Below are 17415 nucleotides of genomic sequence, written 5' to 3' on the forward strand. Positions count from 1 at the left end.
GCTAGAAAGCAATACCAGAAAGCAAAATATCTCTTCGAAAAAGATTTGGCGACAAAAATGAAGACAAAGACAAAACTCTTCTGGACTCATGTAAAATCTAAAACTAATCAACGATTAACGTCATGGACAATCCTGATTGAGAGCCGGCAACTGACCCTTTAGAAAATTGTGAACGTTCTTAACAACTTCTTTGCAAGCGTCTTTGTAAACGACAATTTGGCCATTGTACCTCCATTTCCACGCAGACACAATCATGAGCAAATTGACACTATTGATATAACTGAAGATAAAATCTACAGAGCAATACTTCAAATAAATCCCAACAAGTCACCTGGACCAGACAATTTACATCCGAAGTTTATCTACGAAACAGCCGATGTAATAAAAACATTTCTTCAGATAATCTTCAAAAAGTCTCTTAATCAAAGTAAATTACCAACATCCTGGAAAGAAGCTATAGTTAATCTAATCTTCGAAAAAGGCTCAAGAAAGGACCCCAACAACTATAGGTCCATTAGGCTGACGTCGGTCCCATCAAAATTGTTCGAAATGAGATCATGAAGTACATGAATGACCTAGATCTCCTTTCTAATCACCAATACGGCTTTAGATCAGGCAGATCGTGTCTTATTCAGCTCCTAGAATCTATGGTGGGTTGGATCAGTGAATTGGACTCGAAACGCAATGTAGACATTTTATATTTAGACTTCAGCAAGGCTTTTGACAAGGTGTCGCTCAAACTACTACTGCACAAACTACAACAATATGGGATTGGAGGAAAACTACTAGCCTGGATTAAAGCCTTTTTGGATGACAAGAAACAGAGAGTTAAGATTATTGGAAGCTTGTCTGACCCTCTACCAGTGACTAGCGGGGTACTTCAGGGAAGTGTCCTCGGACCGACACTTTTTCTTGTCTATGTGAATGACATGCCAGACATGATCAACTGTACCATCAAATTATTCGCCGATGACACAAACCTGTCCAAAGGAATCCACTCAGACCTTGACAGACTTGATCTCCAAGATAACATATCAATACCAGCTCCAACAGGACGGGACTACTTGGCAGATGCAAAAATGTCGTCAGAAAAAGATCTGGGAGTGTACATAGACAAATCCCTCCAATTCTAAGTCCATGCTAACCAAGCCAGCACTAAAGCAAATAGGATGATAGGACTTGTTTTCAGAACATTTTCCTATATGAGCTCTGAAATTTTCCTGACCTTTTATAAAACGCTCATTAGACCACACCTGGAGTATGCCACGCCAGTTACATCTCCTTTAATTCAGAAGGACAAAATTACCGTCGAAACTGTTTAAAGAAGAGCCACAAAAAGAATACCCGCGTTTAAAGATCTCTCATATGAAGTAAGATTAAAAAGACTTGGACTTCCTATTCTGGAATATCGCAGGATGAGAGCGGATATTATCCAAAAATTCAAAATTTTGAAAGGAATGAATATCTTAGATGTTGAAAAACTCTTCCAGGAAACAGGTCAAAGAATAACAAGGGGGCACTCCAGGAAACTATTCAAAAAACAACACCGATTACAACGAACTGGTCACTTTTTTCAGTAACAGAATTGTAAACACTTGGAATTCCTTGCCAGAAAAGACAGTCACCTCTACATCCGTCAACTGCTTCAAACTAATCTGAACAAGGCATGGCATCAGCTCCCAGTTAAATTCAAACCCACGTAGGAATGTTGACTAGCAGTTGAAATTTATAAATAGGAACATATATATGGGCTATAGACTTAAATATGTTACATCATTTCCTTGGAGAATATCACTTTACCCATCAATGCAAAAGCATGGAATAAGCCAGCAAATGAAGAAAAGAAATACCTTACAGTGTTTTTCTTTTTGATCACAGAACTGTATATACATTGTATATATATTTATTTTATCAAGCAACCGGAAGTCAATTTCTAAGTACGCGTTGTACGCTATGCATTAAAGGAAAGAACTATTAATACATCTAAGCAAGTGACACTTAACACTTTCAACGATGTACTTTGAGCGATTTTTTTTCCAAAACGCCTTTTCTTGCCTATTCTTCATTTCATTTCAACATATTTTATTTAAAAAAATAACAAAGGGATCAGACAACAGGCAAGCCTATATAAGTCTTCTCTTGCCTATTCTTCCGTATTGCATTCGTGTAAGGTTACCAAAGACAAACACTCCTATATTTCAATGTAAAATTTACTGATGTGCATCAATTTAATCTTTCCATTGTTAAAAACAAAGGAAATGTTTGCACACCTAAACAGAACATTTGACAACTTTGTATTATTTACTCAAAAAGTGAAAGAAAAGAAACGTCAGCCACTTTGCTTCTTCGAAGTGGAAACAAGTTTAAGACACTTGATATTTTGAACTAATGTTTGTTCTATCACACAACCAATCCGATCCAAACAAGATTACTCAATATCATTAAAACCTTGTAACACCGATGAATTAATTTTTGACCCGTCCACTTTGTAAAACGCCCTGACATGGGTGGACACCTTTGAGGTGGTCATGGTATCCGATATTTTTGCCATGTTTTCGCCTTGTCTGCTTTAACCTATCGAATATATGATTTCTGAAAGAAAAATGATATCAGAACATTAGTTACTTGTCTTCCTTGTATTAATTACCAGTAAGTTGTTGAAAACAACGGATAAGGCGACATCTGAAATCCCATTAATTTGTAAATCTCAAAGAAATCACCTCAAAGTTATAGACGAAATTCTGGATCTTTCTGGTCCTGAATGTTGGCATTCAGAGACAGTTGAAGATGTGTTAATCATGGTTTCCTGCACATCGTAACATCTATCCCATGATGTCTGCATGCTGAATGGTCTGGAATATAAAAAAAAATACTATCAAACTGTCTATCATAGAGAACTATCAAAAGTCTTTGTATCTGGGTATCTAAATTAAAACTCAATCACTTCATTGTTTAGCAATGCTGAATGAATGATAAGATATAAAATTTCTCATAATTTTTCGCATCATTTCGAAAGTCTCTTTGAACACATTTCGCTAATTTTACCATATGATATATAGAACTATATGAACTATATTACCATATGAACCTCATTCTTATTGCATGAAGCTGAGAAATTTTTCCAATGTCGTACTTCAACATCTCTCCATTCGGAACACCGTCGTTTGCTCTAGCGCACTCAGCAAGCTCCCCCATAAAGTTCTCTGCAACTAGCGTGGACACTGATAGCCAATTACACGTGCCACCTTTTACTAGAGTATACAGTAGAACATGGGCGTCTATACTACACACTAAGCCTTCTAATGTCACTCGAGGTATGTCCTTCACATACATAGTTGGCGGAGGAAAGTGGTCAAAGTTGTAATCATCTAACAACCAGTGTTTCAAAGCCATTGCTCGTTTACATCTAGTCACTGCACTTAGTCCTGGCGTATCCTCGGCCTCATGCCAATCATGAAAGAACCTACAGAACTCCGCCTCACTTACATCTCCATTAAGAGCGAATTGCTGCTGAACTTCCTCTGAGAACATTGTCCTTACAAATGGATCACTCTGCTGGTGCGTGAATTTCCCCGCTTTCCTGAATGGTTAACATTGCAAGTGACGAAACTGTTGTATTACTCAAAGCAACTTTTTCCAGGCTGATGTCCGTACGCCATGGATTCCTTCTCCGATTATTTTGGAATGTTCGAATGTGTGTCCCGTCCATGACTTTAACTTCGAGATTGTCTCTAGATTTGTTGTATTCGGGTTTGTATACCGGCTTGAACAAAAACGATCCTTCTTTGTGACTACTGACTACAAGTTCCTCCGAGACTGTACTGTTAAATTCAGCCTCAACAGATGGCCACTGACTTTGGCAATACGCTACAACAAGAACAGCCTTCGGGTAGTGTTTTCCGTTTACAATGTTTTGGTATGATATTGTCTTTTGTACCACATGCCGTTTTCGATCTACTCTGTTTATTATACCCGGCAACCTGAAGACTTTACCGAGCGAGTTGACTTTTTCTGTTTTGGCCATTGACCTTTTTACATTTGATCCAATATTTGGAAATTTTGCTTCTAAATATCTGGTAATCAAATCTATTTCGTAGGTAATTAATTCCTTGTATATTCCATTTGTTGATTGGAATACAGTTTCAACAAAATGCTCATCTTTTCCCCTTCCACCGCATTGCTCTCTTTCCTTCACAAAGAATTTTGTAAAAACTTGTAAAATGATCGGAATTTAACACGGAATTACCGGAGCAAGACTGTGTGAATTCGTCAACAGTTTCAGTTAATTTGTCTGACTCCATGCCTTCGACTTCAGACTTGTCTTCTATATCTTGCAAAAGCACTCTTTCAGTGTCGTCAAAGCTGTTCGGATCAAGAGATCCAAACTCGTCTCGCAGAGTATCTTCTACCTGGATATTCCTCTGTAGGTTAGTATCCAAATTTTCCTTCCGATTAAATAGCAATGATGAGGTTTGATAGGTGGTAATCCCATTTTCAGATTGCCAACGATCAGCTGTTTGGTGTTTATATGAAGGACATATTGACCATCGGCATACCTATCGGTTTCAAGATGGTATTCAAAAACACCGTACTTAGATGTAAGCTTTTGTATCAAATCCTTTTTAGTGATTTCTTTCGTAGACCCCATTAGTTTTCTCTGTGCAGCGAAAAGTGTTTGCGGCTTTTCATTTTCACCCACATCCTTCAGTCGAGCAAACTGGCCATCAAATGTAATTGAAGGAATATGAGAACCTCTTCTATGGTATTCGTATAGAATCTTGTCGAGTATTCTCCGTGCGGTGCCGATAGAAAGGCTGTATCCTTTGAACAGGTAAGATATCGTCAAACCATGTCCGATTTCCCTGTTCCATTATCGATCCATATCACTCAAAAGATATACCAGAACTTCAGATGCCACAGACTTTTGAAGCAAAAATGCCTCCTCGACGTTCTTGCTTGTCTTGATCAAATCCTCGAACAGAAACTGTATTTTCGTAGAGCTTTCTGAAATGTCTCGTCTTTGTACAGCGTCATTTTTGTCCTGACACTTCACAGACGGAAACTCTCCTATATATTCTGCTGTCAACCTATAACATTCTAATGACTGTTTAAGAAGTTTTGTATTTTGTGAAATTTTTGAAGGCATTCTGGGTATCTTGTCATTATACAGTTTTTCTACTAACGACAACGCCTGATCTACAAGTTCATCGTTCGTTCGCTGTTAGTTTGAAAGCGGTTGTACTTTGCTCACTCCAGCTGATGTAAAGATGTTCTTTTGTTGTTTAGGGCTTTCATTTATAGTAGGCACTGAAGAGCGTGTCTTTGCAATAGTTCATAGTATACTGGTGTGGATCCTCAATATCCTGGTAAACGGCACTTTATCTCGATAGAAACCATAGCTTCACCGGCATCGTTTCGTAGACTCCCATCAGGTGAAATGACTATCAGTTTTCTGCCGGCTGTAGAATTGATGACATAACAACCTTATTCATGGAATGGTTTGGATGAATGACAGGAAGCAATGCTTACATTTTCTGGAGATGGGAAGTGATAAAAATTTCCGTGAGTTTCTAAATCGCATTTGTTTCTGTCATAAAGGTAAACATCACTGTCACATAACATAGATATGGCATACATAATCTCGTCCACGGATGAGAATAAATCTTCGAGGCAAAAGTCGATTTCCCTCGTCAGTGTTCTCATTCTGTTTAATGCAAACTTGTATTTCGATTCGTGTGATAGTTCCTATTGTTTTTTCAAACTTTCTGTAGCCACCAGCTTTCTGGATTTTGCCTGACGTAACTGTCTGGTTACCCCGCCGATACCTCTCACGAGGCTCTGACATGAATCCCCATACTTATCACCAAGTTCAGAGACACAAAACGACGAGTCAAAACTGTAGAGATTATCTATTAGAGTTTCAACTTTTATCTGTCATGATACGTTGTTCTTTTTTCTTGGATGATTCCTTCGGGGGATCCTCCTCGTCCAACAGGTATATATCTGCTGTATTTGGCACTATTTTCTTTCCATCAAACATAAGAACGTGAGATGTGTTGTCAAATTTGTCGGCATACAGCTGTATATTTTTGCCTATAATTCCAGATTCCACCATTTTTCCAATTTCAACATAAAGCCGCTGATGCTCATCCAAAATGCGATCACTTGGAACAGCAAAATTGATGCTACTTGAGTTGGGTTTAAACACCCCCTTAGCGCATTCATACTGCTTAATGGAGTCGCGATGACCGAAACATCGCATAAAACGGATGAACTGACCTAATATTTTTCTTCCTGTCCAAAAACAGTCTTGTGTGGCATCCTCGTAACGCATTCCGCTCGTGTTTTCCCCCGCGTACCATTTCAAATTATCATTGAAGACCACGTACGCAATATTGTTTTTACTAAACGTTCCATTCTATATCGACTTTTTTGTAGATGCATTATTTCTGTTACATCGTCGTCTACTTCTTCCTCAACATCAGAATCACTGTAATGGATTTTGAAAAGCTGTTTCCGTGGTGTTGTTTGTGGGGTTTGTGTGTTGGTGCCATGTGGAGTGGTCCATGCTGGAGTTTGTGTGTTGGTGCCATGTGGAGTGGTTCGTACTGGAGTTTGTGCGTTTGTGCCCTTTGGAGTGGTCCGTACTGGAGTTTATGCGTTTGTGCCCTGTGGAGTGGTCCGTACTGGAGTTTGTGCGTTTGTGCCCTGTGGGGTGGTTTACACTGGGGTTCTACGAATAGAGCTTTTCACCTCACCTCTTGCACACTGGCTAGGTGTGCCTGTAACTGGAACAGTTCTTTTTTAATCTACCTGTAGTAAATACGGTACACAGTGTTATTTGTATAAATTTGTATATCTGAATACAAGATGGAAACCTCCATGATGATGTCACGTTGTATTGTAAGCTACTAGAAACGGGTTTTAGCTACGATATAACATTCTGGCGACGAGGATGGCTGGACGCATGGGGAAAATCGACAACTTTGACGATTCCGTCGAGTCGTGGAAGTGTTATCAGGAACGTCTGGAACAATTTTTTAAGGCAAATGAGGTGCCAAATGGAAAAAAAGTTCCGGAGTTGTTGAGTGTTATTGGCGGGAAACCGTATTCCATCCTGCATGACTTGGTTGCACCAGATTTACCGGGTGATAAATCGTATGTAGATTTGGTCGGCGTCTTAAATGGACATTTTAACCCTCAACCGCTACAGATAGCCGAGCGTTTTAGGTTTCACAAGAGAGACCAGAAGTCGGGTGAGTCGATCAGAGAATTCAATGCAGCCATACGAAAATTAAGTGAGCATTGTGGGTTTGGACAGTCTTTGGATGAAACTTTGAGAGACAGATTAGTGTGTGGTCTACGTAATGACAATATACAAAAGAAAACTGCTGTCTGAAGATAATCTGACCTATAAAAACGCGTTAGATATTGCAATTGCAATGGAAACTGCATCCCGAGATGCTGTGGAACTTCAGAGGGAAAAGTCAGGAAACATTGTAAACAAAATAAACAAGGTTAACCCAAACAAGAAAATGAAGAAAAAAAAACTCAACAAAGCGGCTTAAAGAATGAAAAGAAATCACAGAAACCATGTTTTCGGTGCAACGGAAAAAATCATAGTGCGGAGGAATGTTTCTACAAGGACTACTCGTGCAACGCTTGTAAAGAAAAAGGACACATACAGAGAGCCTGCCGAAACACAGAAAAGAAGTCTAATTCTGGAAATAAAAAGGGGAAGGTGTACTCTCTAGATCACGATGACAGTGATGTTGACAGTCTACTTGGAAGTTTAACATTCACGGTAAAGAACCTCGACAGTGACGTCATATGGGTAAAACCGGAAGTGAACGGTAAAGTAATCGCTATGGAACTGGACACCGGTTCTCCAGTTACCATCGTTCCTGTGTCCGTCTATAAGAGACATTTCAGTGACTGTACACTGGAAACGACAGATTTAAAACTTCGTACTCTAGTCGGTGAGAAAATAAAGGCACTAGGTCAAATTAAGGTGAAGGTCAACCTAAACGGACAAAAAGCAGTGCTACCGATACACGTTGTTAGTGAGTTGTGCAGAGGTCCGCCATTACTCGGAAGGAACTGGCTCGATGTGTTGACACTTGATTGGACGGCAATCAAGGAAGCTCGGCGACTCAACTTTCATGAGAAATGTGAAAACATGACAGTACAAGGTCTCAAACTGAAATATGCCGCCGTGTTCAAGGATGAGTTGGGTACGTTAAAGGACATTACCGCTCAGATCAAAGTACGCCCCGGGGCCAATCCGAAATTTTGTAAGGCGAGAACTGTGGCATACGCCATTAAACCAAAAGTTGAAAACTGAGATAACACGATTAATGGGTGCTGGTATCCTAAAGAAGGTCGAAAACGAGTGAATGGGCCACACCGATTGTGCCAATCCCTAAGAAAGACAATTCCGTGAGGGAATTTGTGGAGATTCAAGGTCACAATCAACCGGTACTCGACGTGGACCACTATCCGTTACCTAAGTTGAGGACATATTCGCTTCGTTAGCCGGAGGTGTGAAATTTACAAAGTTTGGACTTAAAGCAGGCGTACCTGCAAATGGAGGTGAGACCAGAGGATCGGAAATTCCTAACTATAAACACCCATCTTGGCCTTTTCCAATATCAGAGGCTCGTGTTTGGTATAGCCTCGGCACCTGCCATTTGGCAACGTGCCATGGACCAAGTGCTTCAAGGGATAGGTCGTGTCCAATGTATTCTTGATGATATGATTATAACCGGCGAAACGGAGGAAGAACATATGCGAAACCTCGAAACCGTGCTTCAGCGCCTAGATAAATTTGGTCTACGCCTAAACAAGGAGAAATGTGCGTTTATGCTCGACAAGATCGAATTCTGCGGTCATGTAATCGACAAGGACGGTATTCACAAAACCGACGACAAGGTCAACTCTGTAGTCAACGCTCCGATTCCGAAAACCGTGAGTGAGCTCCGAGCTCTGTTAGGGTTAGTGAACTATTATGCGAGGTTTCTCCCAAACCTTGCTACCGTACTTAGCCCGCTACACAAACTTCTGGAAAAGGATGCTGAATGGGAATGGACCGAGGAATGTCAGAAGGCCGTCGACCGTGTGAAGGAAATGATGACATCGGACGAAGTTTCTGACGCATTACGACCCGCGATTACCCGTGGTACATAAACACTCGTGCGACGCGTCTGCGTTATTTACATTTCAAAAAGTGTAAATAAAAATATTTTACAATAATATACAAATTTAAACATATAGTATTCATAATTTTACTCGTTTATACTCCATTTTCAGGACCGCTACGAGAAAACACGGTCGCCATTACGTATAAACATTGATAGATATATTGCAAATATCAACTTGAAATTACAAAGTAAATTCAAAGTTCCTCAAAATATAATTATATAGCAATTACTGTTTTCGACGTGTTTTCTTGATAAAACATTTTACGATGTGTGATTAGTGCAAAATTAAACATTTGCTTTCGTAGATTACCCCAAGCTCACGGCAGCCATTACAGTACAGCCGAGAACCCGAATTTCGTCGTCCATTTTCAGTGTCATTAAATTACGTATTCTGGTTATTTTTTTGTCATCAATTTTGGGATTTAGTTTATAACATACAAATGAATCAGTTTGTAGGTTCTTTTTATCATATTTTTAAACAAAACTTTGAGTATTTAGGATTCTCGAAGCCGTGCGCGCAAATGTATGTATCCTGGTCAGCATTTACACTACTACGATCTGTAATTTATATCAATTTAAATGAAGTCTCTAATATGTATTCTTATCTAAAAAAGGTTATCTAAAAGTAATACCACTTCAGTTTGAGACTTAACACAGCAGTTCCATGGCAAAAAAGCGGCTGATAATGAAATATTAAAAATAAAATCTACAGCATGAAAACTGAACGATTTCACCATATTATTTTACGAGATCGGCAGCCATAAACGTGTACGTGTAAAACAGTAGTAGTTTAATTACTATTCGTAAATTTTGTTATGATACAAGAGTATTCCATTAAAACAACATGTACATATTAAATAACGAAATATATATCTTAAACAAGTACTTTTTGAGATAAAAGTGTTGATAATTATTAATATGATTTATTTCCCCAACAATGCTGTGGCCTGCGGTGATCTACCAGCCACGAAGCCCAATGGATCCAACGAGCGGCCGTGGTCTGGTCAGCTGGTTCACGTTTTGTTTATATCAATATCGTATTGTGAACAGTTTTTCATGTATAACAGGAAACATTATACATTGAAATAGATCATCTTTTCATAAACACCTTTTCAACAACCTGAATTTATACGTATGGACAAAAATCGGGTAGGCCTACGTGTGATGGCCCCGGCAGCGCTTCGATAGGTGGCTTCGACACTAAAATTTAGCAATAAACAAATGAAAATATAAAAATGTCTAACATCCGTAACCTGTGAAACAATAAGAAACCATTTCAAAATCAGAATTTGCAAGTATGAAAGCGTAAACTTTTGACAAAGTATCTATTTTGAAGCAGGGATGTACGTATCTGTTTATTGTTTTTATCAGTCGCCATACTGTGCTTGTACCTTTGAGGACCCGGATGTAAACTTTCTGTGACGTCACGCCATCTTTTCTGGAAATCTCCTATTGTCTCAATCGTCTCGAGAACGGCGACGAAAAGCCAATAGCATATATGCCTCGCGAAGCCTTACTGCTGCTGAAAAAACTACTCGCAAATACTCGCAATTAGACAAGGAAGCTCTGGGAATTGTATGGGGTGTGAAAAAGTTCTACGCCTATCTCTACGGTCGTGAGTTCACACTAATAACGGACCATCAACCCTGGTGTCTATTTTCCACCCACAGAAAGGTATTCCTGCTACGACAGCCGCACGTCTTCAGCGATACGCGTTGTATTTGTCCGGTTTTCAGTACAAGATTGAATTCAAAGGTACGAAAAGTCATGGAAACGCTGACGGTCTATCGCGCTTACCGATCGTGAAGGAACGAGAAACCGACGAGCCGGATGTCGACTATGTGTTCATGACGACTCAATTTGACACACTACCGGTATCGGTCAAGGAAGTGCGACAAAGTACAAGGAGAGACCCAGTATTGTCGAAAGTCTATGAAATGACATTAAACGGTTGGGAATAATGATGTGAAGGCAAGACCCCGACATAGCTGCCTATGCTAACCGTAAAACGGAACTATCGTTACACGACGGATGTTTGATGTGGGGGATACGTGTAATAATTCCCGAAAATCTCCGTCTCAAGGTCATGGATCAAATACATGAAGGTCATCTTGGTGCGAGCAAGATGAAGGCGCTAGCCAGGAGCTACGTCTGGTGGCCAGGAATAGACAGTGACTTAGAAACACAAGCTAAAAAGTGTCATGGGTGTGTGATGCACAAAAGTAGCCCGAACGCCGCACCTGTGCACCCATGGGAATGGCCACAACTACCATGGCAGCGAGTCCATTGTCGACTTCGCCGGACTTTCGAAGGGTCCATGTTCCTCCTCATGGTGGACGCTCATTCTAAATGGCCGGAAATAATACCCAATGTCAACGACGACGGCGTCGAAAACGATCGAAGTTATGCGTGAAGTGTTCTCCAGAAAACGGCTTACCCGAATGTATAGTTTTCGGACAACGGCCCACAATTTGTATCTGACGAATTTCAACACTTCATGAAATACAACGGTATACGTCACACTACGTCCGCACCATACCACCCACGTACCAACGGTTTAGCGGAACGACTAGTTCAAACGTTCAAACAGGCCATGAAAAGCATCGCGGAAGGACGGAGGAACGTTAAATAAAAGACTATGTAATTTCCTACTAGCCTACAGATCGACACCACATGCGACACAACGAAACGAAACCCCGGCGCATTTGTTCATGGGAAGATCGTTACAAACACGCCTGAGTCTTATCCGACCGAGCACGAGTCGTACAGTTCGTAAACAATCAGGAGAAGATGATAAACGAAAATCAGTCGTCTCGACAATTCAGCGAAGGAGAAACGGTAAATGTACGTGATTATCGACAAAGCGGAGAAAAGTGGATCCCAGGAACTATCGAATCGAAAACAGGTCCACTTTCGTACCGAGTAAATGTTGGTAATGGAGCGGTGTGGCGGAGACATACCGATCAAATCATCAAAGGGAAATTACCCATCCCTGAACTCGTTGTTGACTTACCACCCAAATTACCAATACCAATCCACACCGAAGGCCTCAGAAACAGTCCCTATCCAACCTCCATCTGATGTCGCGACGCCTCCTCACACCATTGGAAAATCCTGTGGCTGTGTCCTCGGGCAAGACTGTGTCAGCACCATCTCCGAGACGAAACCCAGCTCGACGAAGGAAAGCTCCATCGCGTTTAGATTTGTAGCTAGGTATAGGTCAGAGCTGCACTGTGCTCTGGGGACATAATAACACTCCCGTGCAGACTCTTAAGAACCCCTGGGATCGTTCTATAATGTTTCAGTTTTGTTTAATTTTTCTAATGACAAAATGACAATGTTATACTGTTAAAGTGTTTTGTTTCATTTCATAAAGTTAAAAATGAGTGTTTTAAAAAATCCATCTACAGTGTCGTATAATTGAGAAACTGACATTGACATTTATGATTTAAAAGAAATGAGTAAATTTAAAGTCTATAATTTACTGTGTATCTTTAAAGAAAAATACTCTAAATATCCCCTATAAATAATTAATGGTGAAATTATAGACATTTAAAGACTGACTTTTTAAATAGAGGGGAGGAATGTAGTAAATACGGTAACACAGTGTTATTTGTATAACTCGGACTTTAGTAAGTCCGTTAATCTGTATCACTACACACGCTTGTATGTCTGAGCATGCGCATTGTAATAAACTGAATACAAGATGGAAACCTCCATGATGATGTCGCGTTGTATTTGGGTAATGCTTACTAGGAATCGGTGTTTTATGCATCTACGATATGAACCAGAGATGACTTTGCACAGTCTTGGAGTACATTGGATACATCATCAGTTTGACAAATCATCTAAATATTTTGATTTCATCTGATCTCGTTAACATTAACCCAGTAATGAGAAAACTCAATCCAACTAAACACAAATGAGGTATACCAATGTTGTCAAAAAATAGTGAAAAGACCTGTTTCATTCATTGACTATATATTGCAGATAGTGCTTCTAACAACGGTTTTATTGAATTTGTTTAAACAAGCACTTTCAGTCATTAATGGCTTTTTTTTCGATAGGAATGATAAAATACCTTTTTACCTCACATAGATGTTGTACGGGGAGACACCCTGTAACCCTACTATGGCTATACTGGATCTTGAAAAGAGTTTTGGAAAGTTGGGTCAATCCCTGGGACGGTGTCATCACAATAGTCGACAGCACATTTGCCAGTCCCGTACATCCAGAACCCAATTAAACACGGAATCGACATCTCTATGCAGAGCTGGTAGGATGAAATGGTTGCCAATTTCTAACATTCTTTTTGTTTCCTCTCTTATAATATTTCAAAGATTGTGGTCAATAACACATCTGCATACATTAAACCAGTATACTTTTATTTTGCTTTAAAGCAATCATTGTAAAATTCTTTTCTCACTTCTCTTGTATTTGCCAATGTTTATTTGCCCTTGTTCATCTGTATGCAGTAGCACTATAGCAAAACACTTCAGATAAAACGACTATGGAATTCTTTTCAGTTCGATAAGATTTGGTACATGTAGTAAATATTTATGCTGCAGCACAAAATATTTGGGCGGCCATAGTGATTTAACTGCGGGAAGTCTGACCTTCAGAACAAAACAGTTGTGGCAAGACGCCATACGGTATCAAACACTTTCGGGACAAGTTTGGTGAGTTAGACGGTTTTGTGAATTAAGTTTGTAACCATATAACTAATATCAACAAGTGTCTAGAACTATGTACAGTATATCAATAACAATATTTAGCTGAGTCTTTCATTAAAATGATAATTATATTGCCAAAGTCTCAACAACAAAAATATATTTTACACGGCCATTAGGAATCAGTAAACATTTGACATACATATTCTTCCCTCAGTCCCCACATGATGCTAGCTTGTTACTCAGAGGAATTAAAACATTGCCGTTTACGAATGGAACGCCACAGCTCCAATGGACAGAAGGTAGCTGAATTCTTGGAGAAACACCCAAAGGTAGGAATGAAAAAGGAATATTAAGTCCTTCGGAAATCATGAGTTGTTTTGTAGGAGAAAAGTAAACCGATTGCATGCGTCGAGATTACATTGAAACCTAGAGATATCGGATTGAAATCATATATTTTAGAACCTAAGCTTTGTGTATCCTTCAGTGCATATTAGCACTCGTGCATGTATTTTTTTTCTTTATTTTTGTGTCATATAAGTACATAGAACCGGTAATAAATCATTATGTACAAAGACATAGGTTAATTGATCAACTTTCCAGTATGTAGAATCGAAAGTGACGTTTGGATCTTTAAATTAGCTATCGTTTATCGCCATCTGATGCTGTTAAATTTTCCTGACTTTTTAACAGGGAGTGATGAAAATATAGGCTGAGTGTATCAAAGCGATGGCTGTTTATGGAAACAAGTAGTGATCATGTCACAATCACACAAGTAGTAGCGGATATCATTACTAGCTATCGTTAATCCTGCCGTTTCATTAGTAAAATCTGGTAGTATACCTTAATGGACAGTCAATCAATACAGAAACACTGAGTCGGTTGTCACAATAAAAAGGTACTCGCGAGACAGGTGCTACAATTTAAATAGGACAGTCTTGTTTATTATAAATGGGAAATTTAACCACTATCAAATGGCAAATAGTGAAATGTATGATGTTATGACATGAGCTGTTGTAGCAATCTTTTACCGGAGTATTTGTCTATTGTACATGTATGGTAATACACTATAATAATGCATGATTACCTTGACCTTTATACAGATTGAGTGGGTCATGTACCCAGGTCTGCCGTCACATCCCCAGCATGCCGTGGCCAAGAAACAGATGAAGATGTTTGGAGGCATGATGTCATTTGAGGTGAAAGGTGGATTAGAGGGAGGCAGAACGTTAGTAGAGGTATATAAATATTTTCGTTTTTTGCGATAAGTGATATTTTCTCGTATTATTGTCGTAGAGACTTTAATTTCGTTTTATCACAATCAGGGACTCCATGTCATTATGCTGGCTGTATCCTTGGGAGGGGTGGAGAGTCTTATAGAACACCCGGGTACTATGACACATGGTCCCATGTTTGATGAAACGACCGAAGACAGGCGGAGTGGTGGGATATCTGAACGGACTTGTGAGATTAAGGTAAAAAATGTGTCTAATGTCGTTTTAATATTACCATGTTCTAATCAATTAAATAAAGCTCTATGTTTGTGCAGCAACATAATCTTAACTGAAATTTATTTAACATTATTTTGATTTATCTTTTAGTGTCGGATTAGAGGACCCGGATGATCTGATACGAGACTTACAACAAGCATTAGACAAGGTTGTATGTTAGAAAGCAGAAGACAGGCAAATCCACACACATCGTACAATATTATCATTATATGAAACCGTTCTTCGGACATTTTCTTTATCTGTTGGCGGAAATCATGGATAGCGTTATCATGTTGATAACTGTATGCAGAACTAGATATAACGGCGAGGTTTGACAAATATATTTGCTGAGAAAATTGAACCGACACACTTACTCAAGATTATTTATTTTGTGTTCAAATCTCTAAATAACCCATTGAATATATACATACAAATCTAAATATAATTTCAATGACGTTTTAACAATATTTCGTAGATCAAATGAATAAAAAGAGTACATACTTATCGTGTATTTTTTCGTAGTGGAAAGCTGCCCTCCTTGATAGCTGTACAAAACATTTATTAAGTAATTTCTGAATCAAAATGTTATTTCTTTAAAGAAAATCATGTTACACATTTCTTTCTAAAAGTTCATAATTCCTCTTTCTCTTTCCTAGAATGTAACATTATGCCTTTATTCTGAGGATGTTTTCTTCCTGAATATATACGTTTTGCAATGCCTACATTTGCGAGGATGTTCATTTCCTGAGAAGTATCCATTCCTTTCCGAGGACGTCCGCATTCTTACAAAACAACAAGAAAACCTTCTTAAGGACTTTTCCTTTCCTATGATGGTTTTTACCTTTATTTGTGAGGACACCTGTTTTTGGGAATGTGCCTTATTTCCTTTTCATTTGATTTTGCTAAAATATTTTGCTAAACTGTTTTCTTTTACGCTTCCTGTCTGAACAAATTTTGTCTAATTACCGAAGCGTACATTATCCTAACGAGAATATGTATGTGTCCTGGCACTTTCACCTGTTTTTGAACTTCGTGTAATGAACAATAACAATGACTACTAATGACCACGACAGACTCATTAGCCTGTTTATAATTAGTAATTATCAAGGGTTACCCTGGTATTGATTTCAACCGATGATTTAGAAGAAATGTCTTCCGACAGTTTATATGCGATATCCGCTCTCAGGACTACTCGTTGATGACTAGGCGATTCATTATGACATGTGACCATCTAATTATCATCAACACAAACCAATGTGTATTGTGTATGTTATCATAGTCAATTAGGTACCATACTAACTACAAGATTGATAAGCAGTATAAACAAAAAATAATCGTGTTTATCTAATGATCAATGTAGATGCTCAATGTGTATCAAGGGATATTCGAGGTGGTGTAAACGACTGCGGGAAGAAAATTCATCTTTAAAACGTAGTTATCTTTATAAATTAAAATACACACGCACATATATTCTGTATATTGCAAGAAATCATATATGGCGTCTTTATAGAAAGACAGCTAGGTTTTAAAGAGCTGCTATCAGGGCTATATGAGGACGGTTTCAGAGAGACACCAAAGACAGAGACTGGGTAATAAAAGATAGTCTCACAAAGAGACATGTTTATGTGATTACAATTCAAAGATTTTCTTAATGTACAATGCACACAAACACTTCAAATGATGGAGAGTGCATGGTAGAACGGGTGTTGTGATTTATACAAAGGCTCGATGTTTATCTTTTAGACTGTTGCTTAAAAGAGGTTTTCCATAGGAAGTAAAGATACGTCAGCAGGGTAAACATAATGCGGCCAAAAACAGAAAACATAAGTGGATTTACATGTTGACGACGTAAATGAAACTCTTATACTGTAAACAGACAAACGTCTACACGATAATAGAGCACGTGCCATAAATCATGATAGATTTTCAAACTATAATATTTTGTTGAATACAAAGCATTATGCACCAAGATATTGTATGCAAAATATTTGCATTGAAACATTTCATATAAAAAATCACTAAGAATGATAACAAAAGTTCCCATGGAAACATTTT

General features: G+C 38.7%; 1 protein-coding gene across 1 annotated transcript; it reads left to right on the forward strand.

Moving 5' to 3' along the window:
• The first annotated feature begins 14142 nt into the window (after positions 1-14142).
• Positions 14143-15601, forward strand: LOC138312710 (L-methionine gamma-lyase-like). The gene is given in 5 exon segments (XM_069253490.1): positions 14143-14202; positions 14974-15108; positions 15196-15327; positions 15329-15345; positions 15472-15601. Coding segments are annotated over 5 exon segments (414 nt in total). The 3' UTR covers positions 15542-15601.
• The last annotated feature ends 1814 nt before the right edge of the window (positions 15602-17415 follow it).

Source organism: Argopecten irradians, unplaced genomic scaffold (assembly GCF_041381155.1).
Source record: "Argopecten irradians isolate NY unplaced genomic scaffold, Ai_NY scaffold_0432, whole genome shotgun sequence".
Classification (NCBI taxonomy): Eukaryota; Metazoa; Mollusca; class Bivalvia; order Pectinida; family Pectinidae; genus Argopecten; species Argopecten irradians.